This window comes from Haliaeetus albicilla, chromosome 23 (assembly GCF_947461875.1).
Source record: "Haliaeetus albicilla chromosome 23, bHalAlb1.1, whole genome shotgun sequence".
NCBI classification, from domain to species: Eukaryota; Metazoa; Chordata; class Aves; order Accipitriformes; family Accipitridae; genus Haliaeetus; species Haliaeetus albicilla.
Genome location: NC_091505.1, coordinates 7769584 through 7797010, shown reverse-complemented (window position 1 = coordinate 7797010; position 27427 = coordinate 7769584). Strand labels below are relative to the sequence as shown.

General features: G+C 47.1%; 2 protein-coding genes across 12 annotated transcripts in view; both read right to left on the bottom strand.

The window, feature by feature from the left end:
- Positions 1-580: 580 nt before the first annotated feature.
- On the bottom strand, positions 581-9344 carry NKRF (NFKB repressing factor). Of its 2 annotated transcripts, XM_069811078.1 has the most exons (4): positions 8828-8949; positions 6658-6777; positions 5182-5303; positions 581-3036 (listed from the first exon to the last, which is right to left on the bottom strand). In XM_069811078.1, the coding sequence occupies exons 2-4, from the start codon at positions 6723-6725 to the stop codon at positions 1049-1051; spliced, it is 2178 nt and encodes a 725-aa protein (XP_069667179.1). In that variant the 5' UTR covers positions 6726-6777; positions 8828-8949; the 3' UTR covers positions 581-1048. The 2 variants fall into 2 exon arrangements, with proteins under 2 accessions (XP_069667179.1, XP_069667180.1); XM_069811079.1 differs by lacking the exon at positions 6658-6777 and having other exon boundaries at positions 8828-9344.
- A 590-nt stretch (positions 9345-9934) lies between these two features.
- SEPTIN6 (septin 6) overlaps positions 9935-27427 on the bottom strand; it is a 32449-nt gene continuing 14956 nt past the window's right edge. For 2 of the 10 annotated variants that reach the window (XM_069811072.1, XM_069811068.1), the window contains exons 4-10: positions 26302-26488; positions 25902-26063; positions 19994-20090; positions 19561-19729; positions 18906-19038; positions 18039-18229; positions 12263-12409 (exon numbers count right to left, since the gene is read on the bottom strand). In XM_069811072.1, the coding sequence (XP_069667173.1) occupies positions 12385-12409; positions 18039-18229; positions 18906-19038; positions 19561-19729; positions 19994-20090; positions 25902-26063; positions 26302-26488 (964 nt within the window). In that variant the 3' untranslated portion in view covers positions 12263-12384. Of the gene's footprint in view, positions 10924-11550; positions 11831-12262; positions 12410-12467; positions 13568-16065; positions 16110-18038; positions 18230-18905; positions 19039-19560; positions 19730-19993; positions 20091-25901; positions 26064-26301; positions 26489-27427 lie in introns of those variants that run through there. The other 8 variants (XM_069811065.1, XM_069811062.1, XM_069811067.1 and 5 more) reach the window with 7 other exon arrangements.

Sequence of the window (27427 nt, the reverse complement as noted above, 5' to 3'; positions counted from 1 at the left end):
CTCTGCTTCCCCAGCGAGAAGCGCTCCAGCCTCCCGGCAGCGCGTGCCAGTCCTGGAGAGACGTCGCACTCACATCGCACATCGGAGCAACACCAGGAAGTTTACTTGCGAACCGCCCTCGACGTACACAAGCACAGGTACAGTAATGGAGCAGAGAAATAATTAGGCACAGATTTGACTTTGCTCAGGATTAAAGAGCTTATATTCAAAGTAAAAAAAATAAGTTATATAACAGTCCCCACAAGCTACACGAGCATCTTTGAGCGTGGGCTCTGCGTTTACCTCGTTTTTATATTTCACACTTCACCATGGTATCTGCACATGTCAAGCAGTGCTGCAAGGTAAAAACGCACTGAAATTATCTCAGTCGAATACATTGATGATTAAGGTGCATTCAGGAATTCTCAGTATGGGAGACCCAAGGTAGAAATCTATGAATAAAACTGTACTGTTAAACTGGTTAAGGACATCTCTCTACATACGTACACAGCAGAGACAAGACCTCACTATGCACATTTCTCAAGAATAAACGCAGTTTTCACACTTTTTTTTTTTATAAAAAGTGTGACAAATCCTGGGGTTTTTTTCCAGAAATAAAACTTTATTTTTATTGTCATTAATACCAACTTTACATACAGGTTTATTCCCCCACACTGCATTTCCTTTGCTTTTTATTATTTTATTTAAAAAAAAAAAAAAAGGCATTTTTTTCCTTCCTTGGTCAAGAAGAATAAGGGAACTATAATTTTAAATGATGTCAAATTCCTTCTCATTGGACATGTGTTTTTGCTATTACAAAACTATTAAAATGTGAAGGAACAAGTAATATCAAAGACACATACAGTAACAGCACTACTGCTTTTGGGTTGTGCTAATATACTTGAACAGAACCTGGTCAGTTCTAAACGTCTAACAACATTTTAGAAATTATATTAACGAAGTGAAAGACTTGAACGTTAATATAACCCACAACAAGAAAAATGCAGCATCTCTTTCTTTAATCGAGTATCTAGGAAGCTCAGTCTCCGGTAAAATGGGACGCCTAACCTCAGTTTGCTTGAGGCATAATAAGCTCGTAATGCCCAACCTGGCCTTCCTGCTTCAGCTGGTCTAACAGATCCTCCTTGCGCCGCTTCCTGCTTACCACCAAGTATCTGTTGTGCCCCTGCCCGTGAGATTTACTTTTAAGACCATATTTTTGGGCAATCTGATGTATCTGCTTCCGCTCATCCATGGTCAGTTCTCTAGAGAAAGTCAAGTCAATATGACTTTCTGAGCGTGCATAGTTTCGAATGATCTCTTCAATATCTCTTTTAGCGATTTTGTTCACCCTTTCTACATCAAGCCCAAGTCCTTCCCTTTTAAACTGCTCCTTCACTGAAATAGGCTCTCTAATTCCTTCACCATCTTTCCCTAGGCCACCACCTGTCCAGCCCATCTTTCTTAAAATTTGATTCCCAATATTGTCTTCTTTGATCTTCTGTTTGAAAGCCTCTTCCGCTGATCGACCCCGAATCTCATTTCTGGAGATGACGTCTTCGACGGTGCCTTTCTTCAGGTTATTAACAACAGTTGGCTGAGTCTTTTTGAGGATTTTCACGGCTTCCTCTGCTGCCTCATGCTTGACAGATTTCTTCACTCCAACTGCTTCTGCGATGAATTCATCTTCAAGCAGCACCTTGCATTTCCACCGCATGCCAGTCATCCTTTCAAAGACATACTCCACCGTCATCTTGTTGAACTGGGCGGTGTCATTCAGCGTGCACACTGGATTATTGGAGTTTTCATAAACCACGAGGTCCTTCAGGTCCTTCTTCCTTCCGGAGCCCCGCGACGAGCAGCCCACTTTCTGAACCTGGGTCACTTTGATGGCTGCTATATTTGACTGCATCTTCTGCAGAATTTTCAATGCCTCCTCAGCTGCTGCGTGCTTGCTGGTCTTTTTAGTGCCAAATCCCTCGGCTAGGCAGTGATCTTGCAGATACACTTGACAACGCCACGAGCGGTTGGGCATTAATTCATATTTATATTCAACAGACATTTTGTTATATGAGGCAGAATTGTTAAGTATTCCTATTGCGTCACTGGCATTCTCTGTGAGGACGAAACTAGTCCAGTGTTTGTTGGTATTAGTGGAACCTTTTACAGATTCAGTACCAGGCTGCATTGGGACACAGTCCCTGTTGGCAACTACAAACTCCTCATGAGGTTTGAGAGCAGGAGGGAAATCTGGGCGACTCACGCCTGCCTCGCACACCACCAAGTCTTCGTGATAGGTATGCTTGAACTTCCGCTGAACAACTCTAACTTCCACAGACTTCTTCAGCAGCTTGACTGCCAGCTCCGCGGCTCGATCCCTGGATCCGTTTTTGCTGCCGGCGTAACCGGTGGTCAGGTAGACATTCTGACATCGCACTTCACAAGCAAAGCCATCTGTTAAGAGCTTCTTGCTCTTGGGGAGGTCAGCAGGGGCAATTTCTTTCAGAGGAACATAAATATATTCAGGATTTGTCTTGCATGCCTGAATTGAACGTGTCAAAAGATATGTATAGTTAATTTTATCGGTCCCAGTGTTTGCATCTGGGTTCGCAAGATTTTTCCAGATAGCTGCTGACAGTTTCTCAATAAAACTCTGCTTCAGCATTATAGCTGACGGAGGGAAAGTCTCTGATGCAGACTGGACAGCTGCAGGAGAAACTGCCACCTGCAACACACTGCTTGTGGTAGAGTCCATACTATTGACAGCCTTCTTGGCTGCTGCTGCCTGGCCTGCAAAGCCAAACCCAGCTGAGTTGGAGAGCTGGGGATCTGCCTCCCGTGCACTCACAAAAGAATTTGTACAATTTTCAGCTGGCTGCGCTATGCTGTTTGTATTTGCCTCCTGGTTCACCTCCTGCATTTGGTTATCCAGAGAATCTTCCTTCTTGTCATCCTTCTCAGCACTGGTGACAAAGTGTATGGGTTCAAAACGTGGTCGCACCCGGAACCTGGGGACCATCTTTTTGGGTGGCTCAGGAATCTCTTCCAGCTCTGGACCTACAGAGTGAAAGAAAATGACAAAATTACCAATATATGCTATGACAGGGAGACAAATGTTTTCACAGAGTAATCTCCAGGAGGAACCTGCAGGCTCTGAATACAAGATTTCCACTTCTTTGCCACAAACCAGAAGGTTTCTTTCCAAAGATATTCAGAATTGATCAAATAAGACCATTCATTCTTGCACAGGTCACTACAATGGTATTTCCAGCTCCACAATTACCACACAAAAATCTCTACGTATTTAGTTACGTGGATTCTAGGTCCAAATTGCTTGCTCTGCCCCACAACACTGCCCACTGAACCCATCCAGTCATTTCTGAAGTTAATCCATTCAAAGCTACCAACACAAGTAAATACTACGGCCAATAAGACGGAACACCAGAGCGGGACTAGAGCCTCAGCTCTGACTCTGCCACAGGCTTGCAGGCTGATCTCAGATAAACTACTTTACCTTCAGGTCTTCTCATTTGATGGAGGAACGCAGTGATACTGAACCCTCCTTTCCAAAACACAAAGGGCTGTTAATGGCAGCGTTAATAGAAGCATATTTTCTGTAAATGTAACTACGCTTGGCTAAAGGACACCAAACATGGAGAAATCTGCCCGAACCTCAGGCGACAGCTGCAGTGGCTGGGGGGGGCCCATTACACATCACTGGTAGACCTCTTGTTTCCTAGCCAGAAGAAATGCAAATGAGGCAGAATATTCTGATATGCACAGCTACTGCAGAAATTGAGAATCAAATAGCTGATAAGCAAATATGTTACATCTAAAAGATGGTTATACAAGACTTCTCCTGTGAAAGATGTAGCCCCCCGAAGTGGTACATGTGTGTAATTCCATCAGGGAGCAAAAAGGCCACCTCAGTGCCTTGGAATGAGCTGCCTAATCCAATGCCAATATATGCAACCGTAATATAGGTCAGGCAACACATCTGTCTAGACATAACACTACCATACTGTATTTATCATGGCCTAGTTCATTGCAGATGAAAAAACCACTTCGCATACAGCATAAACATATTTAAATCAGGTGACAAAGCTCATACGCATGCGTTAAATCCTTTGGTTGTCAGTTTTCATGAATTATGGCAAGGTTTACATTTGTTGCTCCGTTTGGTATTTTGATGATTGCACTGCAGCAGCATCTAAAGGCTCTCACCAGCAAAACAACTCTTTATGCTGTCTGTGTAATGTGCAATAGAGAACGCCACCCCTCAGAGCTGCTGCCTGAGAGACAGACAAAACATGAGAGAAAAGCAGCATTTTCCTCAATTTTGCAGCTGGCCCTCGGAAGCACAGAAAAATTGCTGGGTGTCAAAGTAAGGGAAGAAACTTTGGCAGAGCTAGGAATATATCCAAGCCTAGAGGAGTCTTGCGCTGTCTGACCATTTGTGCTTTAAACAGCCAAACTACTGACTGACGCTGCCTCACAAAGCAAGGGCCTGCCTGCTCGCATCCACAACCTGCACCTGCACACCTCCGGAGAGAGGGCAGGGAGCTCTGAAGGTGCTGGAGGAGAGGAGCCAGCGGATGGAGCCACTGAACTGCCAGCCCTCTCTTCCTGCTGCATTTCCTCCACTGGAAAAAGCTACAGCTGGAACATCAGCCCCTGAGACCATGGGACTGGGCTGACATATGCAGGACTCTTCCAGGCCCAATAGGGAGGAAAAAAAAAAAAAAAGAAATTAAACCTCTCCCCCACAATGCTCCCGGCAGGTCATAACTCAAAATCAGTAAGCTGAACTCCACATCTCCATGCACATGTACAATCCCTTCTCAGGTCAGAACATTGCCCCTCACTACAGTGAAGAAGGGCAGACAGATATTTCATTACATAGATTCAATTCCTACCACTATCAGTGTCGAAAATCAACTACTTGGTAATTTCAATGAAAAATTATATTTTCTTAAGCATAAAGGGAACTCTGCATGAATTATGCACACCCCACAACATGGCAGAGGAGGGGAAACAGCTGCAGTCTAGCAGATTACATCATGGTTGCTTCTCTTCAGTTTGCCATGCTGGCTCTCTCAGAGGCAGCCCTGTGGCACACTGTTGTCCCCACGCTCCCAATAATGCCCACCAAACAGTGACAGGGAAGGGCGTCTCCTTTGACACACAGGCAGGTATACTCACTGTCAGATGGAGAGTGGTATCTTTTTAGCTTCCTGCTAGGTACCAACTCGTATGTCCTCACTTCCCCGATATCGATGCCTTCAGCCATCTTGAGAACCTTCTCCATGACCTGCAAGCCATATCTGTGTGGATTCAACAGCAAACCACTTTAGAGCTGGTCCCACAGGGGCAACACACACACATGCACACACAAGCTTTAAGCAAAACAAGAACTAAAGCTGCCCGAGACATAGTACCTGGTGCAAGGGAGATGCTCCCCCTGATTTTTCTGGCATATGAACACGGGACCTGACCACCGGCCTCATGCTGTAGCTAGTTCAGTGCTAGCAGACAGCTTGCATGCCAGCTAACAAGCTACCTGGCTCTAAGTGAACCCATTTGTGAATAACAAACCATGCAGCCACCAAACTGACAGCGTTTTATACTTAAATACATTATCTGTCAAAATATAACATTTGGCAGAGCTACTAGGAACACAGAGGCATGGAGAAGGAGGAGTCTCCATGGGCATCGCAGCTTCAGTGAACTAAGCGCAGAAGAGACTGACTGGCACCCAAGTCTTGTCTGGGTCAGCAGCCACAGACTGCACGTCACCAATACTGAAATCGCAGACGTCAGATGACAAAGGCACTGCTCAGCCTTTATCGACCACTCTTTAAAAAGCCATACTAATTTCTAGCTTGGTAGCTGTAACTGAAACATTTTAAATCCCTGAGCCAGGACAGAGGTGAGGTGGCTGTAACCAGCTCTGTGCAATCCCTGACCCTGCTGCAGCACACTCGCAGTTCCACAGAGGCAGGACACACACTGTACAACCCCATCCCTCTTGGCCTTACATCCCTAACCATCTAAGTTTTCCATTGCTCTGGGGATCTCTCACATGTTTTCAAGCCATTTGCATGCTGAAGCTGAACAAGAAAAAAACCCAAACCTTTCTAACCAAGGAGAAGCTACAAACATGGCCTGAAACTAGCCTCTGACAGCTTTGCACTATGGTTCAGGAAGAAGAAAAAGCAATCTTGCACCTGTTCCATGGTGCGCTCACCTTCAAAAGTCAAAAGCATCAGGTCACTGCCCACAGACAGGAGTCCAGAACCGTTCCAACAGCTAGGGCTGCAATAACTTGCACCATCTGTTGAATACTACTGTTCCGAGGGCTCTGGAAATCTACTCGCTCTCCACTCAAGAAATGCCCTTCCTGTTCCTGATTCAGAGGGCCAGGCAGAAATTAGATCCATTTTAATTACTAGGCGAGAACTCTAAATGCACACTACTGCAGTCCCTGCTTCACCTGCAGGTACTGAGCACAGCTCAGCCCCCAGCAGAGAGGCAGTGGAACCCTGCATGGGAAGAAAATGCCAAGAGGGATCAAATGGAGGCGGACAGCGGTGATCCCCTCATCCTCCTGCAGCCAGAAGGGAGAGGGGTAGGAATCTCTGTTCCTCTCTCTGGCTTACAGGGAGAAGAGTACATTACCTGTGATGGGAACATGAAGGACGATGCCCTTTTCCAGCAGGGTGCAAGAACAGCGTTAGATTTGACATGTGTCACTCTTCTTCACAAAGGATGGAGACGTTTTGGGGCTCAGATTTCTGCCTGGGGGGAAGATCAACCAGTCCCAACATGTGTTTGTCTAACCTGGCCTTAGAAGTCTCAAGCTGTGGAGACTGCACATGGAGGCAGAGGAATCCCATGCCTTCAATGCATAATTAAAGTCTCCCTGGTGTGACTTAAATACGTTACCTCTTATCCCGATCCCAGTAGCTCTGGAGCATAATGCTTTTCCCCCCATTTTGCAGCCACCTTTAACGCATCTGAGAACAGTGCATCTTCTCTCATCTACCCCTAAACTAAATGAATCCTGTTACTTAACTCCTTCCTCATAGGCCATGCTTTCTAAGCCTTCTGGGCATTCTCCCCAGCAGAACACTCCCTCAGATTACATCAGCAAAGACTCTTGATTTGTATTTACTCTGACAAACAGGTTGTCTTTAGCTTGCAAGCGATCAACATTTAAAAAAAAAGTAAACAAAAAAAACCCCCACCAAACCAAAACCCAACCAACTTAAAACAACAAAAATCCCCCCAAATCTGAAGTTATTCACTTGATACAGCAACAACAGCTCTTCCCAAGCAGCAAAAGGCAGTTCCAGAGAAAGCTGTTACTTCCCCAGACAACTCTAAGTAAAGCTGCCGACTGCTCTTTAACAGTACAGCGTGTTCACCGTGCCTGTGCAGTGTGTTCACATTCGTGCGCAACACAAGCTTTGGGGAAACATCCTCACTGATAACCGCTCTGCACTGCATCATGCCTAAATCTATTGCTTGTGTCTCCCTTGAGAGTTGGAGGCAGAGATGTTCATCAGGGAAAGTATGTGCACTTACAGGCTTAAATTGCATAAGTTTTTTAGGATTTGAGATCTCGCCACATAGTTCTTCACTTCTGCTATCAGCACCCTCTAACCATATTATTGCATTGATTCCCAAAAGCACTATCACAAAGAAGACGCTCCATTAAGACAGCACGTAAACACATTAAGATGAGCTAATGGACCAAAGAGACTATATCTTAAGAAGAAGATATGCTCAATTTTAGTATACTACTTGAGCTTTGGAACTTGAAGCTGTTTTAAAACTACGTTCAATTTTGGTGCTTGCAGAGCAGAGTAGTTTAGTACTTGGACCAGAAAGAAATAAGAAAACGTGCAGTTCTACATTTAAAGACGTTGACTTGGCTCTGTACAAATGACACAAAATAGTCCCCAGCAAGGCTGTGGGATAGCCACTTTAATAAAAGCCAAACTATACCTCCTTCAGTGTTTACAAGCTCCTCTGTCACTTTACAATTTGCTGAAGTTAGTCGTTAAGCAGTTGCTTCTGTCTTTAAAGCCTTATGTCCAGTTAAAAATAATCACAACAGCAAAAGTGTCAGTCAGGACACGGGTGACGTTTCTGCAGATCTCCACAACCTTGCTAGTTACGGTACGGTGGTTTCTGCACCTTAGGAGTAATCCTGGTGAAGGGAAACCTCTTCCATTCACCAGGCCTATTTCTCTCAGAAAAACCGAGCTTCAAGGCGATTGTATCGGCTGCTTTACGCTCAGAGGGATACCTTCTTCTCGCTTAAATTACGCAAAGCGTACCACCACGTGCTGAAGGCGTCCTCGGGGGTGGGACATCAAGAACTGCTTTCAAAACACACGTACACTTTTTCAGCAGCTCGCTCCCCTCCGCGTACAAATCCACGCGTATCCGAGCAACGAAAACCGCCCAGGAACCCGGAGTTCTCCCGCACCGGCCCCTTCCGAAGCCCCAGCTCCCCTGAGCGTTACTTTTTAGAAGGATCCAGCCCAGCACCACCGGGCCACGACGGGACCCCCGGAGACACGCCGGGGCACCCACGCCTGACGGCGACCGCCAGGCCCCGGCAGACAGCGGGGCCGAGAGGCCGGGGACCGCCGCGGCCACCCCGGGCGGCCGCCTCAGGGCCCGGGGCCTCCCCCGGGGCCGCCCCCCGGCCCCGAGCCCACCTCACGGCCGGCCCCGGGCCCACCTCACGGCCTCCCGCCGGCCCCGGCAAGCCCACCCCGTCCCGAGGCGGCGGCGGCGGCGGCCCGGTGCCGGGGGACGCCCCGCCGGTCCTCACCTGCAGCCCATGAAGACGTGGTTGGTCCAGAGCACGGAGAGGGAGAGGAGCTGGTCGATGGCGGCGCCGGGGTAGCCGTGGAGGTGGCGGAGGATGAAGCGGCGGCGCAGCCCCCATTGCCGCTCGGTCTCGTTGTACTGCCGCCACTGCTCCAGCACCGACTCCGGCACCCGCTCCGGCTCCGGTTCCGGCGGCGGCATGGCGGGCGGCTCGGCGGACGTCAGCCGCGGGGCCGTCCCCGCCGGTGTTCGCCGAGCCGCCGGGGCACAGACGGGCGGCGACGGCGGCGGAAGCGGCCCGGGCGTGACCGGAGGGGGGAGCAGGCCCCACGTGCGGGAACTAGGCCGCGGCTCAGCCGCCGGGGACCACCGCGCACCGGACTCAGAACCCGCCCGGGCCCCGGGCCCGGGCCCGGGCCCCGTCCACGCCGCGCCCCGCTCCCGGGAGCGCTGTGACGGGAGCGCTCCCCTCACCCGCGCGGAGACGAGAGGTGAGGAGCGGAGCGGAGCGGCCCGGCCGGCGCCGCGTCACGTGGCCGCGCGTCAGCAGCGCGCGAGACGCCGCGAGACGGCCCGCCGGCCCGCCGCCCGCCTCAGCTCCGCGCGCCCCCTGGCGGCCGCCGCGGGGCAAAGCCCGCCAACAGGCGGCGGCGGCGGCGGGAGCAGGGTCGGCGGCCGCGGCCCGTAGGACCGGCTCCGGGCGCCGCTCTCTGCGGTTCCTCCCCCCGCCGGCACCGGGTTGGAGGAGCCCGAGGCCTTTCCTCGCCCCTCACCGAAGGCCCGGGGGTGGGATGGGGGTATCTCTCGGCGGGGCTCGCCACAGGCCAAGCCTCCCCCCGGTCGCCTAACGCTGGGTGCGGAGCCGCCGTTACCGCGACCGCGGGGATGATTCTGCCCGGGAGGTGAGGAAAACCGTCCTCAAAACCGCACACCCGCCCCAAAACATGCCGGTTTTGGGGGTTTTTTTGTTTTTTTTTTCTCCTCAGCGACCACCTAACGGTCTTCTGAGAGACCAGGCCCAGCCGCTGGCTGACCCCAGCAGGGCTCGCCTTGGGGTGCGAGTTCCTCAGCCCCGGGCCCGAGCCGCCAACACGACAGCACGCAGGCAGGCTTTCGTATTTTTTTTATTTAAAATTTACATTAAAGTTAGAAAGGTATCAAGCTAAACAGCGCCGGTTCTTCAACGTTCAGTCGTGTGAATACGTAACTCGGTGCAGTTCTCGTGCGCTTCCATGTGTAAAAAGGAAACAAAACCAGGAATGGGGAGAGAAGATCGGAGCTGGGAAAAGCATGCAGTGAGCAGACCAGGGCAGGACGGACGAGCGAGAAGTGCAAGGGCTGGCTCCAGCACGCTCTAAGGACACTGCACCCTACTCACGGGGAATCTGCGTGGATCACTGTTGTTATTGTTACACCAGCTGTCAGCACCACCTCCCCCTCCTGACACCGCTGACTTTTTTCTAACTTTAAAGAACAAGAGGAGGTTTAGTTGGGAAGAAAAAAAAAGTACCACTCGACCCACATCCACCAGCTGATGGAGCTTGTTTAATAAGGTGGGGGGACACAGGAGGACACCAGTGAAAACACACAGTTCTTCTTACTTTATTTCTTTGTTAAAATTAAATATTTCGTGGCTGCCAACAGAGCAAATTGCACCATGTTTGTATTTCCTTTTGACTCTGAATGCACGGTTTCCAAAACCAACCAAACAACAGCATACTGAAAATATTCCTTAGGCTTCACACCTCATGGAAGCCCATGACATTTATATTATTAAAGACAAAATTAGAAAAAAAATATGCCCATAACAATGTTTGAAAATGTATTCGCTACATTGTTAGTCCAAACATCACGTCTGTTGCTCTTCAAAATTCCAGGTAAACAATCAGTTCCCCCGTATTACCCTGTCTTGTCACACAAATCACAAGACACTTCAATTTTAGGTACCATGCAAGTCAGTAAAAGAGCTTCTTTCCAAGACACTAACACTGAAGATTTGTTCCCCCCCCCCCCAGACATAAGACCCTTAAACTCTTCTAGAAGTGGCAGTCTTCTCCCTCAGACCCAGTGCAGCTGGCGAAGACAGATTAAAAAAAGCTACAGAGAGAGAAAAGGGAAAAAAAGAGAAAAAACCAGAAGATTAGCAAAAAAGAGAAAGACATTCAAAAAGCAGGAAAAAGAGATGCAACGTGAAAACAGCTGACAGAGGAGAGATGGAACCTTGTGGTACCTCAAGTACTTCAAGGAAATCACACAAGTAAAAAAAACCTTTTTTCTTTAAAGTCTTTTAAAAGACTCTACATAACTTTAAATGACATTCTAATAAGGCAAATGGTCAGGAAGAACAGCCAGTGACCTGCAGTATAGTTTAAAAAAAAAAAAGCCACATTAAATAGTTCTTTTAGCAGATAATCTGGAAATCACTGACAGACCGATACTGACTGGTTTGAGGAGCAGGCCGACATTCGACAGTAGAGGAAGAGGTAAATACTCAAATTATTTTAACTTGCTTAAAAAATAAAACAAACAACAAACCACAAAACAATCAAAGACTTTTATGGGAAATAAAATTGTATTTATGGTGAAACAGAATACCTGAGAAAATACATTGCAATCAAGAGTTTTAACTGCTTTGATTGCCGGAAATGGAGGACAGACTGTCATTTGATCTGAGTTACTGCATAAGGTTTGCTGCTGCTGTGAGCAGCGAGCCAGACCAACACGTTGTATGCAGAAACTGTTCGTGAGGCTTTAGCATCATGCAGGCTACCTTTCTATTAAATTCTCAGCAGCAGCTTGCACTAAAAACAGCATTACCTATCATGGCTAGGTCTGAGGCATGCTTATCTTCCAAAAACCCAGGATTGGAAGGGTTTTTGTTGAAACTATTTGGCAGCATGCATCCTGACCTTTCAGCAAGGTCAGGACGTGTGGATTCACCCACCTACAGAGAACTTAGCCTGCACACAGTGCGACTGAAGGATCAGGGTCACAACAAGCAAGTCTGAAATGGAAATGAGGATTACAGGCTAGTCTTCAGGCAGCATGAATTAGCAAAAGAAAAAATAAAAGCAAATAAAAAAAGATAGATGATGTCACAAAAATGACACCAAGAATAAAGAGAAAAGAGTTTTTTATCTCTCAACTATGCGATAATTAAACTAAGGCGGTGTTGTCATTTTAACGTCACCAATAAATACATTTAAACTGCGTTGTTATTTTGCCAGCAAAAATAACTCACAGAACTTATTTCCACATCCCTTATTCATCTGGGTGGAGAGGAACCAGGAGAAAGGGGAATCCATTAATTGTAGAGAAAAAAAAAATTGTAGTATTTAAGGTTGCAGCATCCAAAACCTTGTTAGGACTAATTTTACATTGTTTAATAAAAGCAATAACCACCAGTACATAGTAAAGACAGAATCACAGTGAGGATATAGGAGAGAGCAAGGGTAACACCATGGAAAGGTCACAGCTGAAATGCTGTCACGTTTTATTAGACCCTCCGATTTAACAAGTAAATGAAGGTCCATTCCAGCTCATTGTATTCAGGGGTAATTACTCAGTACAGAGCCATGGGTTACTGTAAAAGAAGGGCAAGAGAAAACAAAAAAAACAAAAGTAGTAAATGTTAACCAGAATTCACTGTCTGATGAAGTCTTTATTTAAAAACAAAACTCATCCAGAAATACACAGAGAAGACACCTGCAGGCAAACCACAGTTGCACTTGGCCAGAGTGAACTCCTGGGCCCAGTGAGCAAAACACCCTCCTTTTTAGTGCAAATCTTGCAGTAAAACAAGCCTTTTGCTGAATAGAAAATATGAGAAGCAACCTGCCAGCATCTGTACACTTCTAAACAGATGCCAAATAAAAAAAATAAAGGTAATACTTTTTGCATTAAAATCAGAAATTGTTGGAATCACTGAGAAGAAAGTCAAAGAAACATCATCGTCTTTCTTCATAAACACTGATATGTACAGCAAGGTGACCAGCTTTCCCTGAGATTGGATCCAGGATGTGCATCCAGGCCAGCACACTGAGAGGGAGACAAGGCAAGAGATCCTTCGTGACCCCTGCAGCATTCAGAGAACACTTAGTTGCAAACCGTGGATCCAAGTTTGAGAATCCCCCAAGCCTGGGGACTAGAGGTCTGGACTCAGGCCCATGCCTGTGAGGGTGTCAAGTTTTGCAAAAGTCCTTTAAAATTAGAGTCACACACGGCAGCACAGAAGGGGGTAATGAGGGGTTAGATACAGCCAATTAAAAAGGGGAGAGGGCAGCCGGTCTCTTGAGACAGCACGTCCCACCCCACGGCAGCCTCGGGTTGCATTCACAGCAGTCCCACGACAGGAGCTAAATGCACACCACCAAGCAGCTGCGCTCTCTTACCATGCAGCCCTCGCACAAAACGGAGGGAGAGACAAAAAGCCAAGCAACTGAGAAGAGGGGACGCTAGCCCTACGAGCACTCGGCAGCCTGCTATTGCCCAGAGGGGAAGAGGTATCAGCAATGAGCATCTCTTGCCAGTTCCACGTAGGCTATTGCCGAGTTCTTCACAAGAACAACCATAACCCAGAACAGCCAAGGGTGCGGACTCTTGCTTAAAACAAAATGGTGAGCGCAGGAAGGGAGCAATGAGTAAAGGTGAGCAAACAGGCACAATGGCATAGCCGCGTGTTAACCGAATGTGGGGGCATTGGCTTCTGATGTGAAGGGAAAGGTTCTACAGGAAACCCGAACTGAAAATGAAAGAAAAAGGCAGATTAATGGTTTTATGGATTAATAACAAAAAAACAAAATAAGAATATAAATGTTTCCTAACACACACACACACAAAAGAAATGTTGCTAAGTGTTAATAAGGTTTAATTTGATTACAAAACGTGCTTTATGCAGACACACACATGCATACACACGCACGCACACTCACCAGTGGGATGAATCAAATTTATTTTCTAAAACAATCCTTTCACAGTTTTGCAAGCTACAGGACTCATCAACTGTGACTTGTCTGTGTCCGTGTAAAACAGTGGAGCCCTGCAATACTTTATGGATCAATATGGAGAGTATTTTTTTGAATTCTGGAAAAGTACCATATATACATATTTAATTTAGCAAGGACAAATGCCCATTGAAAAAGGCACTGTCTGCATTTGTATAGTGGGAACAAAGAACTTCATTTGATTCAAAGCTCAGTACACAACAGTGTACAGTTATGAGGACTGCCAAAAGCAATCCAAAACCAACAAAAATCAGTAATGTTCACTCAAACTGCACTTTAGCCGTGCCTTTGTGCTCAGCACCAGAATGAACACTGTTATTCCTTGAGCTTATTTTTCCACATTCAGAGCCTGATAAGCAGAGAATTGTTCTTTTTATTGTTTTACAGTTACCATTGGCAGCAGAGACATTCATTCAACCAGACTGCTCAAGACGACTGCAAGCTCCAGTTTGAGTCAGTGCAAGACCCTTCTGAGGCTCTTCTGTTAAGTGGAACGTCCCATTGAAATTAAATTCAAATGCCTCTCACTGACAGCGTAATGTTTACTTGCTTTTCCATTTCCCTTGGTGGAGCTAAGAGGGAAGGAATCCTGGAATCAGCTTTTCCCTATTTAAGGGCAGACTGTTAAGTTAGTTTGGACTGTATCCTGGAGAGAATGTAAATCCTAGCTTTGTCTGCAGGGAAGTGTGGACTCGAGGCTGAGTTTTTTAGGGTGTTTTATAGTTAAGTGGTGCTGTACCAACAGGTCGCTTCTCTGAGAGACCTGCCCACCTCAGCCTGGGGTGCTGTCACCCTTGCCTTGGGTAATAAGTATCGCTGGTCTGTCAAGAAGCAAGACATTCCTGTGGGAGCTTGCTTTTTCCTCTCACCAGAGAATCAACAGCAAATTAAAAAGGCTCAATTAAACACACTCAACCTAGGTATAAGTAGACCATTGTTATGAGCAGTTTAACCAATAACTCTAATGAGGATGCTGCTCTCCTGCCAGGCAGGTGCATTTCTTACACATCTTTGTTTAAATGAGCCTTCATTTTACAACAACTCCTGGCACTTTGCACTGCAGACACTTGCTTATGGCCAGGTTTGTTAACCCTTTCAGGCAACCTTATCTGTTCCAGAAGCCTGCCCGTGACTATGTGGCCACTTTACATCCCTGCTCACATGAAGGCAGAGACACTCTGGACAGAGCCACAGCAACTGGAGCAGACCAGACTCACAGCATAACACCACTGACAGGGCTCTGCTCCAGTGGGAACTCTCCACGCCTTGGCAAAACTCCTCGGAAGCTCGGACACTGGCCTTATTCAGGGGCAAAGCGCACTGGTTGGCTTTCGGGACGCACCTGGAATAACAGCCCTCTTCTACCACTAGCCTTACCCTAACCGTGGGCGCACTTGGCACGGCTCCCAGGCGTGTGGGTTTGTGTCTGTCTGCTACACCTGAACCTCCAATCCATGGGTGACCCATCTAACTGTTAAAAATGTCATAAAGTCTCTCAGTTTATCTTCAGAGCCTTCATTATCTGCTAAATGCTCAGCCCATCACTTCTTGCAGTTTTGGACAATCAACTATAATCAGTCAGCAGGTGAATATTGGTTTGGTTACTCGGCAGTAGTTTCTTTAACGCGCGCACACACACACACACACACACAGAGTGATTCTCTGGTGCTTTGGGACAAAGGAAAGCTCTAGGTCTGGCAGATTTTACCATCTGTTAGTATGTGAAGAGAGGGATAGAAACTAGTCTTGCATCTACCTTCACCTGCAAGTTAACACTACAACTTGGGGGGGGGTGGGAGGGAAGGAGGAGAAGGGGAAAAGACATTCTCATGGCTAGCTAGTTCTATCATCAGCACATCTCCATAGCAATTGTTGCCATAGTATCAACATGGCCTATGTTAATTTATTTCTAAGGGCGACAGAATAAAGAAAATGGAGCCACCAAAGTGCTGGGAAGGTCTAAAAGGCAGAGAACCTAATCCCTATTTCTCTACATTTCATGTCCTAATACTGAGTCTCTCTGCATTTTACTTTGCAGAATCTTTAGACAAACTTCATTGCATCCTTTTTCTACAACTGCATATGTAGAGAGAGACTGGTAGAGCATGTATAGTAAGGGTGAAAGCAGAGGAAGGCAGAGATAATACTTATAGGCTTCTGGACTTGCACAGGATCTGCTTTTTTAGGAACTGTAACTGATCCCACTGTGAGGTCTGTATTAGTTAATGACGCTTACCAGGACAATGTGCCTCATGCACCATGCAGTCAAACAGCAGCTAACTGTAAAACAGCATACACGTAAGAGCTAGTAATGATGATAATGATGTAACAACAACAACAAAAAAGAAACCAAGTCAATGATTAGTGCAAATTACAGAGCTTGGGTTTAAAAGAGTGACCTGTGAAAGAAAAAGGCTAGTGTACTGTCAGCCACTAGTAAACAAGATACAATTAAGCTACAGCTTGTGAAATTCATGGATTGTTAAGAGATATTTATAATCTAAGTACTGAAATGTATTATTAAGGACAATTGGAGAAGTTACAGAGTAAAAAAACCAGCACTATTTCTAACACAGCTATTTTCCTGGAGGAGAGAGAAGCCTCCTAATATCTTCCCAAGCCTTACTCAAGCACTGACCTATCTCTTTCATGGAGTTTTCTGTGCCTTTCTGTGTCCTTAACTGACAGAGGTACCAATGCTTTTCCATATGAATGCGCTTGGTGTCAAGGAGCTCTTCTGAGATCAGAACTGCTTCTAGGAACAAGAGTGTGACTTGGGCCACAGTGACTAATTGCTCATACTATAGGCATGTCATCTCCCTTTTCTGCATTCCTGACCCTGACTGATCTCAGGGCTGAAGTCTGCAGTCCTCAGTGTGCAGATGTCTGAGGGCTCTAGGCATAAAAGAACTCAGTTGTGTATTCCTCACACAATCCAGGCTGGGGAGAGATGTCTGTCCCCAGTCAGTCTCAGGTTCCTCAGTATAAAAAGATATTAAAAGCCCCTGAAGGTAATTCAAAAGAGCAAATCAAAATATGCAGTGGAAAAAGGAACGGACAAGCAAGAAAAGGGCAGCACTAATTGCTCATGGCAAAAGAATGTTGACATTGAAGCAGCTCCAGCTCAAAACTAAAAAGACTAAACCAGGATCTCATTCTGGTTATTGGGTTTTTCCTCTCTTGTCTCACTTGATTCCAAGCTTAACAGTCAAGGGCTATTCTCCCTGACAAACAGTCCTGTCAGCTCTTCGGGCATGTGCCATATTGTTCGTATTAACAGCACTTCTCCATGTATTTAAGATTGCATAGTGCAGGCAAGATTTACTCTGGATTTGCCCCAGGGATGTGCAAAGAGGGGATTATGGCAGTGGTATAGAAACCAGACCCTTGTTTATCTGTGCACCGCTCTTTGTACACATGCTAAGGTGGCACAGCACTCCATTTCAGGCAACGTACCACAATGAGAAGAAAAGGAACTGCTCATTGCTAGGTGCACCAGGAGAACTGTTTCAGCTGTACAGCTGGTTGCTCTTGAGCAACGGCAGAGCATTAGGAGCCTGGCATGGGCACTGCCAACGGCCCAGATCAGGGGCTGGATCCTGTCACACCAGTCCCTGGCATGGGGAACTCCTGCTAAAGCCATGCAGTATCTCTCACTGTTTCTGTGGAGGGCAAAAAGCTGATTTAGGGCTGGACAAGAGTGCTAGCACTAACAAAGAGCTGCGACCTGTCCCCTCATTTTGCAGCCTTACATTTTGCAGACTCCAGAATTCAAGACTATTAGTCTCCCTGAATAATTTCCACAGTATAAGCTTTTTCCCAACCTAAACAAATAAGAACCTGAGACAGGACACGCTCCTCTCTGTGGGTAGTGGGACATCCCTGCTACCCACAGCCTAGCCTTGGCAGCCAGTATTTTTCCACTTCATTACAAGCACTGACAGACCAAGGGAGGAGCCGGGAATCTCTCCATCCTCTCCCATGCTGTCAGCAAGCAATGAGGGAGGTTAGCACTGCTCCCTGCTCTTCAGGATGACAGCTAAAGGTAAAATGCTTCCAGCTACTGCTCAGCCTTACTAGGGATTAAATCTGGCTGCAAACCTTCCCCTGATAAGAACTGGCTAGGTTGGGAGAGAGAGATGAACACCCAGAAAAATAGTAAAGAAGAACCATTACTAAAAAGCAAATACCACTGGGTCAGCAACTTACTTTTTTCTTTCCTTATCTCTTTTAAGAGTTTGCGATCCTCCAGCCTGCTGAGCCTGAGATTGGAGCAATTCAGCTGCTGTCCTCCTTTGTTTAAATGCATTTACTTCATCATCCAGAGACTTCTTCTTATCCTCTAGCTTCTTTTTTTCATCCTGATGTAACTTCTTCAGGCGATCAAACTTTTCGTGCAGCTAGAGGGAAAGGAGAGAGGTGAGCAGGACCCAGCACTACCAGATATTCTGTTCACAGGAAAAAGCGAAGATGGAAGGATCCCATGAGATCTGATCCTGCAAGTCTCCGTTGGTCTCTACATCATTTCTAGCCCCCTGAGCTGACACTGCATAGACAAAGGGCAGGGAACAGTCTCCTTCCACAACAACTTACAAACCAGGCACTGTTCCAGTGAGGCACCACTGCACAGACTAACAGTAGGGGATTGAAAGAGTATAATCATAAAGATATTTTAATCCATTTCCAGGGGTCTCTGCCTTTTTCTTCTTTAAAGGTCAGTAAATTAATGGATTTTTCACAGTCCTAAGGAAGTTGTATGGACATATTTTTTATATAACAAGCTTATATCAGGGGCTGTTTCTCTCCTTGAGTTTTGCCACACTGCAACTCTCCATCAGAATCAAGACTCCAGGACTTTCATGATGCAGTAAGTTGTACAGTACAAGCACTATGATCTAGTTTTGTCCTACAGGATGAACACCTTAATGTCCCCATGACCCCAGGTTAAACTTTAGGCTTCTTGATAAGAAAGTCCTAAACCACACTCTGCAGAAAGTGCTTTGGCAGCAGCTACCTACTTGGAAGTGGATCTATCAAGAGACACAACTATGAAGAGACAAGTACTGCAGTCTTCACCTCTTTTTCAGCCTCCTTCAGCTCCGCTTCTTTTTCCTTGACCCTCTGGACAAACATTTGCCTCATTGCCTCTTCCTTTTTCTGCAGTTCCCCCAGAAACTCATTTCTTTTGGCTTCATAAGTTTCTTGTAAGCTAAAAAGAAAGGAAAGTCCAGTGATATGACTTGGGACAAACTCTGCTTCCCCTGAGCCTCTGAAATCAGGCCCTCACCAGGAATATTGCTTGCCCACAGCACATTTGCTACTCACCCACCCACGTGTGCCCAAGGTCGTCTTCATCCAACCATTTTTGAGGTCTGTAAGCTATTGCACTTTCATGTATGTTGAATGCTGGGCAATTCAAAGAGCCTAGCTGGCAACTAACAGTTGTTTGTTGTCCCTCTTGTTCAGAGGGACACTGCTGTATCCCTGCAGCACACACATTTCTACTCCTATACCTGCAGTTTCACAGTCAATCCTGCACACGGTCTCTGTGTTTTCACCTTCTCTCACTCAGCCAACACCTTTGCTGAAGTCTGGATTTATCTGACCTGGCAGGTTTTCTTGCTGCATTGGTTCTTTACATGCTCTCTCAAGGACACACACATACACACACAAGCGCAGCGCATCCAACAATGCCTCTCTTAAGCTCTCCTGTCTCCTCCAGGGTTCCCACCTGAAGGGTTTGCTGTCTGGATCGGTGTCCTTGAAACCCATCTCTTCCAGTTTACATCGCCGGTACAACTCATAGTGGCGCGTGTGGGTCTGTTCGCGAAGGTCTTCCATGTTCACGCGGATCAGCATCTCCCGCAGCTTCACAAAGTCGCAGTGAGCTTCATTCTCCACTGTAAGAAGACATGATAAGGAGTAAGATGGGAGCAAAACCAAAGGTGTCTTCCCACATTCCCTACCTGTCTACTCCTCCAATAGGTTTAACAGCCCTTCCGAGCAGAGAAAACTGTCACTATAGGCCTGACACAAGGATTTAACAAAAGATAATTCCCAGTGAGATATAAGTCCAGCAGGCCCTTGCTCCTCTTACGAGAGCCCTCTGCCTCCTGGCAGAAGTGTCACCATTCATGCTACGAAAATCCCAGGGCTCAACTCACCCTGCACTGTGCCCCAGGGGTACTGACGAGCTTTCATCATTTTGTTTCCTATTTTCAGTTCCTCCGTGCTCCCGATCACTGCAAACGGCAAGTGGCCCTGGAACACATTTAATGATAGCCGTGTTAGTCCCTCTCAACTCTGGCTGACTTGTCAGCACACAGAGATTAGCACATCCACTGAGCAAGACAGTCATTATGCACACGCTAATCTCGGGGAGTCTAGTCACTGGCCACTAGCCCAAGACAAGGGGGGAAAAAGGAAAGGTCCTTTTTCGAAACCTTGTTAGTGCTACCACTCTACATCCTCTACCTGGCTGATCCTCCCAGCCACAAGGTCTCAGGTTGAGATGAGCCAGTGCAAGACTAGCATCAGAACGACAGCTCGAACAACGTGCTGCGCGGCTGTGACTGCGGTGCTGTCCCGGGGGCTTGCCGTGGCTGAGGAGAGAACATCTGCACAAGCACAGAAGCAATAAAAGAGGTCTTGGAGCCTTCTTGATTTTATCCCCCCCACCACTCCCTCAGCTCACACTGGAGCACAAGACAACTCGCCCTATCGGATCATGAGATCAAAGTCCCTCCTTCACAACCAGAGTAACAGCTCTTTCCCCACTGCTTGCTTCAGCCCTGGTGAGGAAGGGCTGAACAGGTCCTGCACTGGGTCAGCCTCCGCATCCACGTGTGCCCTTGGGTCTGCCCCAGGCTGAGCTGGGAAGGACTCTGCATTCCCTGGGGCTGTGCTGAGCCTGCCCCCTGCTAACACTCCATAGTGCCTCACGCTTCCTGCAGCTGTGTAGGGGCTCACCCTCAGCACCCCCTTCCCAAATCCCGCAGCACTACTTTATCAAAACTGGTTCTGAGAAACCCAAAGGAGTGCCAATGGCTTTATAAAATCCTCATGATGTTAATGCTACGTGCAGCCACTGCTAGATGGCTGCCAAATCCAAGGATCACACCCATGAGGAGGGATCCTGGGCACAGCAGAGCAGAGCTGTACCGCTAGCTCAGCTGCGCCTTGTTACACTCTTCAAGCTCAGACACACACTCCACAGAGTGCAGTTGTTACAAGTACCTGAAGGCTGACTAAGAACAAGAGGGATTTGCTTTTCAAAAATTCAGAAATAAAAAATAGTCACTTCTTAGTAAAGAAGGTACTTTTTGTCTTCTGCAGAGAGACTAAGAGACTCGCCCAGTGCAAGCTCAGCAGAGTTGGAACAGAAACAACTCCCGACACCTCTCTAGGCTCAGAAGACTTCACCTTACACTCCCCTCATTCCCCAGACTCAAGCAGCCAAGCAAACCCCTCCAGACACTGCTATCATACTTTGCTGCATTTATCTGTTGTGCAATAAGCAAGATCCCTCCCCACCTCTGCTTGCTCCTGGTAATCGTATTGCATTCTGCCAAGCTGCAAAGAAGTCAAGCGCAAGGTTTCAGGACTTAAAAATAAAGTTGCCAGCTCCCTGCACCCACCCCTTCTGCTGAGTTTTGTGCAGTGACATTTGTTAGCTAGAGCTTCTGAAGTGCACTGAGTTCTGGGCAATTAAAAGGGCCCCAGGAAGCCAACTATATGGAAGATCAGCAACCCTGCACTGCTCTCAAGAGCAGGTAGTGAAGTTTTAATTCCACAGGTTATCTGAAAACTTGGACAAGTTCATGACAGCTGGTACAACCAAAGTATTTCAGAGATGATGTTTTCTGCTTTCAGAGTGTGGCTTATACAGTCAAACTGCAAATACAGCAAAACTGCCTGCAAGCATTCACAAAGATCTGCTCTTCAGCCTTTATTCCTTGGCCTCCCAGCTCTCGCATGGGACATGCAAAGTGGGGCTGGTGGTCAGTCTGATGGGGCCACCCTGGGCCATGCAGAGGCTCTGTGCACTGGGACCTCCTGGGTCACTCTCCATGCCGAGTTACCTTTGCAATCATACTGACATGCCAGCGCCTGGAAGAACACAGGCCAGCATGGAGCTGTGCCTGCTCTGCGCCCGGTAAGTTCCCTGAGGGAGAGTCCAAGCAGCAGAAAGAGGAAAGGGGTCTCCCAGGTTGAAGGATTCTGATTTTCAGCAGAAGACTGTCTAATCGCAAAGGGCAGAGGATACAAAACACTGGAGGGGAAGGAAACAAAGCTGTCTCAGCTGAACAGCCTCCATACCGCAACATGAGGGAAACTCCCCTAGCCAGCTTTCAAAGGAATAATTTGCTGCCTCGTTTCTACAAGCTGTTGTTTTTCTGACTTCAAGACAGGCCACGCACAAGCAGCAGCACTATCCACAAACACTTCTGCAAACAGAGTCAAGACGACTCATCAATGGTCCCTGTGGAGCAGGTCACTGCCTCTCCACTGGCTGCAAACAGGCCTTGCGCATCCCGTGGCATCCCGTTGGGCAGCCACTGCCAGGCAGCCTGACAGGAGAGAGGGCAAGCAGAGACCCCAGGGCTGAGCAAGGGCCACATGCCACCTTTGGCTGCTCTGGGAGGAACCGGAGACATCACACCACAGGGACATGCTGGCTAGTGCCGGGCACTGGGTGGGCTCTTCACCTACTGCAGGTCGGGCTCCTCACTATGGGATCCACTGGAACTGGTCTGTACCTGTGGCCAACTGCTGGAAACTCTGAAACACCTCAGTTACTAAACCCCACAGAGGCTACAGCCTCCTCTGCAGGTCTACACAGTGCTACTTCCAGAGGAAAAGCCATCACAATTCTGTGGCACCTCAGGTTTCAGGCCAGCCACTCCCCCTCCAGGACAGAGGATCAAGCGAACGTTTGCTAGTGGCAATGTGCTTCCCACTGGTGACCCTCTCCTCCACAGCCCACCAGAGCTGCTCACTTCTCTCATCTTCCCATCCTGCCACTTCTGGGTGAGAGCTTCCAGACCTCCCTGTTGGCTTCTTGAGGCTGTCTGTGAGGAGCATCCCATGGTCAGCTTCTTCCACAGCTGTTAAAGCTTTTTGTTTGCTTCGTATCCAGGTCTCCAGGAGAGTGAAGTAAGGGGATTTCCAAGGGACAAAGCAAGCGATGGGAGCAAGAGGAGCAACCTGAGACAGTGGGAGAAACACCGTGCTATGGCCACACAGGCACAGCCTAAACCTCAGCCGTCCTCAAGCCCAGTTGCCCTCAACAGCAGAGTCACTTCCTCCACTGGTACCAACTGTTTGGCTGCTGTCTTTGACAGGGAAAAAGTGCTGGTGATTTCCTTCTTCCATCAGCAAGGAAGTTCCAGCTTCCCCATGTGGGACAGCTCACATAGCTGCATGTAGTTTCATTTAACTAGCAGGTGCAGGGAGAATATTTTCTTCAGTAATTAGACTAATTCATTCAAAATGGAAAAGCCAATAGGGAGTTGAAAGAATAGGAGAGCTTGTTTTTCTTGTTTGATTTAAGAATAAAATCCAGATGGGAAGAGACCTAAAGGATTTTAGACAGTGTCTTCTCTGAAATTGTAAATATATGCTTGATGGGATTCTCAAAAAGACCAAATCAGTTTCAACCAAAATCAAGCATCTTGTTCTGAAGATGTGTTTAATCTGATTATTTTCTAAATACTTCACTTGATGCCTTTGTTCATGGTTAAATACTTTTGTTTCTGATCATGATGGCACAGATTTTAAGTCCTTCAGTTAACCAATTCCTGCCAGATCAGGCAATATTTTCTCTGTTTAGTAAGCCAATTGGGAATGCAAAATACTCTGGAAAAAGATTCCTAATGCATCCAACACAAGTGGATATAATAAAGTAAAATGCATATGAAATAGTGAGTTTGCATATTTTAAAGCCTAATTTTTACTTTTCATGCAAAAGACAACTAATGGAGGTAATAAGCAGAACACTAAGTAATCAAAAGACCAGTCTCAATTTTCTCTGTAATTAAAAAAGAAAAGTAACCAATCCAGAGAAGCTGCTGGTCAGCAAGAAGCACTACTTAAGCATGAAGACTGCATTTATAACCTTTCAAATATGTTGATCTGTAACAGGCAAAGACAATGAAGCTTTCTGTAGAGAAGTACAAACACAAAGGTTAAGGCAACTGATTTAAATCAAAGGTTCCCATTCCTCAATTTTAAACATGACTAAAATGGCACTTTAAGTCACAAACCTAAATCAACCCATCCTGGCTCTTTTACTGGTCTCAATCCCTCCACAAGCTCATCTCCTGACCCGAAGCGTAAGATATTTGTCTTACATTGCTAATAAAATCAGTATTTGGATGCAAGTTTTCCAGGTCTGCAAAATTGCCTTGATCAGATTCAGATTCTGGCCTGCTTAGCCCCCATAAACCTGGTAATTATGATTTATATCAGTTTAATGGAGGATTTAAAGAGTTGATCTCTCTGTGCAGCAGCTGACACAACCTAGAATATCTATGACCCGAGACAGCAATTCCCTCCCAGGAGACATGCAAATGGCTGAAAGGAAAGATGAGCAGAGGTTTACCTCCACCCTCAGAATGGCCAAGGGGGGAGGACTTCTCCCCTTGTCATCACACCTCTGGTTCCTTGAGGATGGAGTGATGTTGTATCTTCATTTCCAGGAGTAACTGTAATCCTACACAGAGCACTAAGCACTGAGAAAGATGCCATCACAAAACTACTCTGACCAGGAAACCACCACTGACAGCTCTTACGCTAGGACAAGCTTCATGTTTCTTTCAGGCCTCTCCACAACACTCTACAACTGTTAATGTTAGATCAAGAGATGACATAAAAGCATGTCAGCTAGACCTGTACTTCATCAACAGCCGTTAAGCAAGCAGCTTCCCCTAGTTGCTTTCCTGTAAAAAGCCTTCTGGAAAACAGGAGCATGGTCAGGATGCGCTGCCAGAGGAACCAAGGGGCAGCTTGCTCTGTCTTCAGGGAGCCACAGACAGGCACCCACAATGCTGGGAATGCCAGAGCGAGTGCCTGCAGGCACCTCGAGACATGTTTGGCCCAAGTTGTGTACTGTTTTTCACACGTTGCTGGTTAAGCTGTGTAACTCCTTGCCACAGGATCCTGGAAGTTCGCTGATGGGGGGCACATCAGGTGATGCGAGGGACAGAAATCCAGAGAAACCCTTGAGCTGAACGGGGTTAGATGCTGGGGAAGTATCTGGGGGAAGTGAAGCATCATATACATTCCCTCTCTTGTATACTCCAGAAGTGACCAAAAGCAGATGTTTAGGGAAGAGAAGGGCTGGATGGGCCTCGGGTCCCACCCTTGTGTTTTATTTCTCACATCAGCACTTGGCTGGATGTAGCTCAAGGGAAGCCACTGCTCTAACCAGCCTCATTGTATCCCCCGTCCATCCATTCTGGCCAACAGTACCAGAGCCAAAAGGCCAAACCAGACCAAGAACCTAGCTAAGTAACCTGATCAATAATAAAATGGCACCTCAGTGCAGACAGGAGTCCCAGAGCCAGCCAGGTGAAGGGGCAATGCTGCAAGGACAGCCAGAGGCAAGAGGAGACACCCATGGAGGCAGGGCTTTGCAGGAAACATCAGCCCAGGAGAGCAAAACTGTTTGGTGCAAAAAACACAGGGAGAGGAGCAGAGAGGTGCATGTCTGTAGGCAGCCTGCACCTCACACCAGATGGGTAATACCCATCTGATTAATTCATAACCCAGGACTGTCCTTGCCCTGCACAGCCAGGCGTCTGTCCAATTTTCTACATGTCCCTCAAAAGATACGCAATAGGACAAGGAAGGGGTTAAAAGTCTGTTTTCTGACTAAAAAAGCCCACCAGAGAGGCAGTAGCCCACCACAAGGTTCTGCTAGCCTAGGATGACACTACAAGCATGGGATCCCTGTGAAATCCTCTGGTTTTAAGACACAAAATAAAAAGGAAAGTGGATTAAGAAGCACCCCAGTATGGGTCACCAACCCTACAGTGACAGCGCGGTTCTGGGAGAGGAGGAAGCACTTACATTCATTGTCCCATTTATCTCCGCCACAGATTCATCGTCTGTTGGGAACTGGTAGATCTGAACCCCATTACTGACCAGTTCACTTGTGATTTTAATTTTAAATTTGGTCAGCTCACTCTTGGAAATGGCATCAGATTTGGCAATTATGGGAATGATGTTCACCTAGAAAGGAACAGAGTGTTAAGAAGTTCTCAGCTTTGCTCCAGGGAGTTTTCCCAAGTCTGCAATACAATTTACAAAAACTTAAAAGTGCTCAATAAATCTACAGGATTTATCTGCCAACCTAGTCATCTGCTCTAGCATAAGGGCTATTCAAGATGGGGAGATGTGCTCTGGAAAAGCAGCAGCCCTTCCACCATGCACATGGTGAACCTGCAAAATAAGAGTTAAACATGCCTACCTTGCTGTCAAGCTTCTTCATTGTTACCAAGTCCAGGGACTTCAGCGAGTGGCCTGTCGGAGCAATGAAGTACAAGCAAGCGTGGATCCGGGTGTCATGGTAATTGTGCAAGACCCTTTTTATCTTCAGTTCTTCTTGCAAGTAGGCTTCAAACTGAGCATCAATGAACTCAACGATGGGCTTATAGCTTTGGTGAAAGGAAAAAAAAAAAAAAAGAGTTACACAGTAAGAGAGGTAAACAGACAGCGCTCCTTTGCTTGCTTCTAAGAAACAAGCTGCTTGTTAGATTTCACTTCCCAAGACCAATCCACCCGTAAGAAATTTTAAAGTTGCACTACTGTCAAGGAGATGTGGTCCTACATCAGACTGTAGCAGCCCGTTTGACAAACACAGTACGGGAGATTCAGCAGAGGACAGGAGACACACCATCCTTTTCAGGGAAAGCAGACTCTCCTACTTTGAAACACGAAGGTGAGAGACTTTTAAAAGCAAGAATAATGTAGGCTCATTCGCAGTGCGTAACCCTTGCTTGCACTCAGGGAGCAAACGGCTTGCTGCTCTCACAGCCCCGAGTCCTGCAGATGGAAGACACATCTCCATTCAGTGCTACCTTAGCCCAGCACTCTGGGGCAGGAAATCCCTGCAACTCCCTTGCAATGCCATCTGAAATACAGAGCCCGTCAGACTCACAATGTAAAAGATATCAGTGCATCTCAAACAAAACTAAAAAGAAAATCTAACAGATTTACAACAAAGCAAAACTCATCAGCAATGTCTCTGGGAAGATGCACCTCGGAGATGGTCTGGTGGAATCGCACACCCCTTAACTGCCACGCTTCAGCCACGCTGGGGTGTGAGCTGCCAGAGATGCTTCCCCAGGGTATATCTCACTGCACATTTATCGTGCCTCCTTTGGCAACATGGAAGAGCCCTGCCAGAAGTGGCTGTTAAGCCAAGTGGTCACTAACCCATGCTAGTGGTTTGGTCAGTAGCTTGCGTTCTGCACAGCACAAGGAAACAAGCACAGGTGCCTTGGAGCTCTCCGCTCTCCCCACCAGATGAATTTGGGCAGAAGGCTGCCAGCAGGCCAGATATTGCTCTGACAGCATGAAAAAAGCTGCTTTGA

Coding starts and splice junctions, on each gene's coding strand:
- NKRF (XM_069811079.1), bottom strand. CDS start 9,027: ATGCCGCCGCCGGAACCGGAGCCGGAGCGGGTGCCGGAGTCGGTGCTG. Junction 5,304..8,827: donor CACGTCTTCATGGGCTGCAG/GTGAGGACCGGC, acceptor GAATCCACACAG/ATATGGCTTGCAGGTCATGG. Junction 3,037..5,181: donor ATACCACTCTCCATCTGACA/GTGAGTATACCT, acceptor TTCACTCTGTAG/GTCCAGAGCTGGAAGAGATT.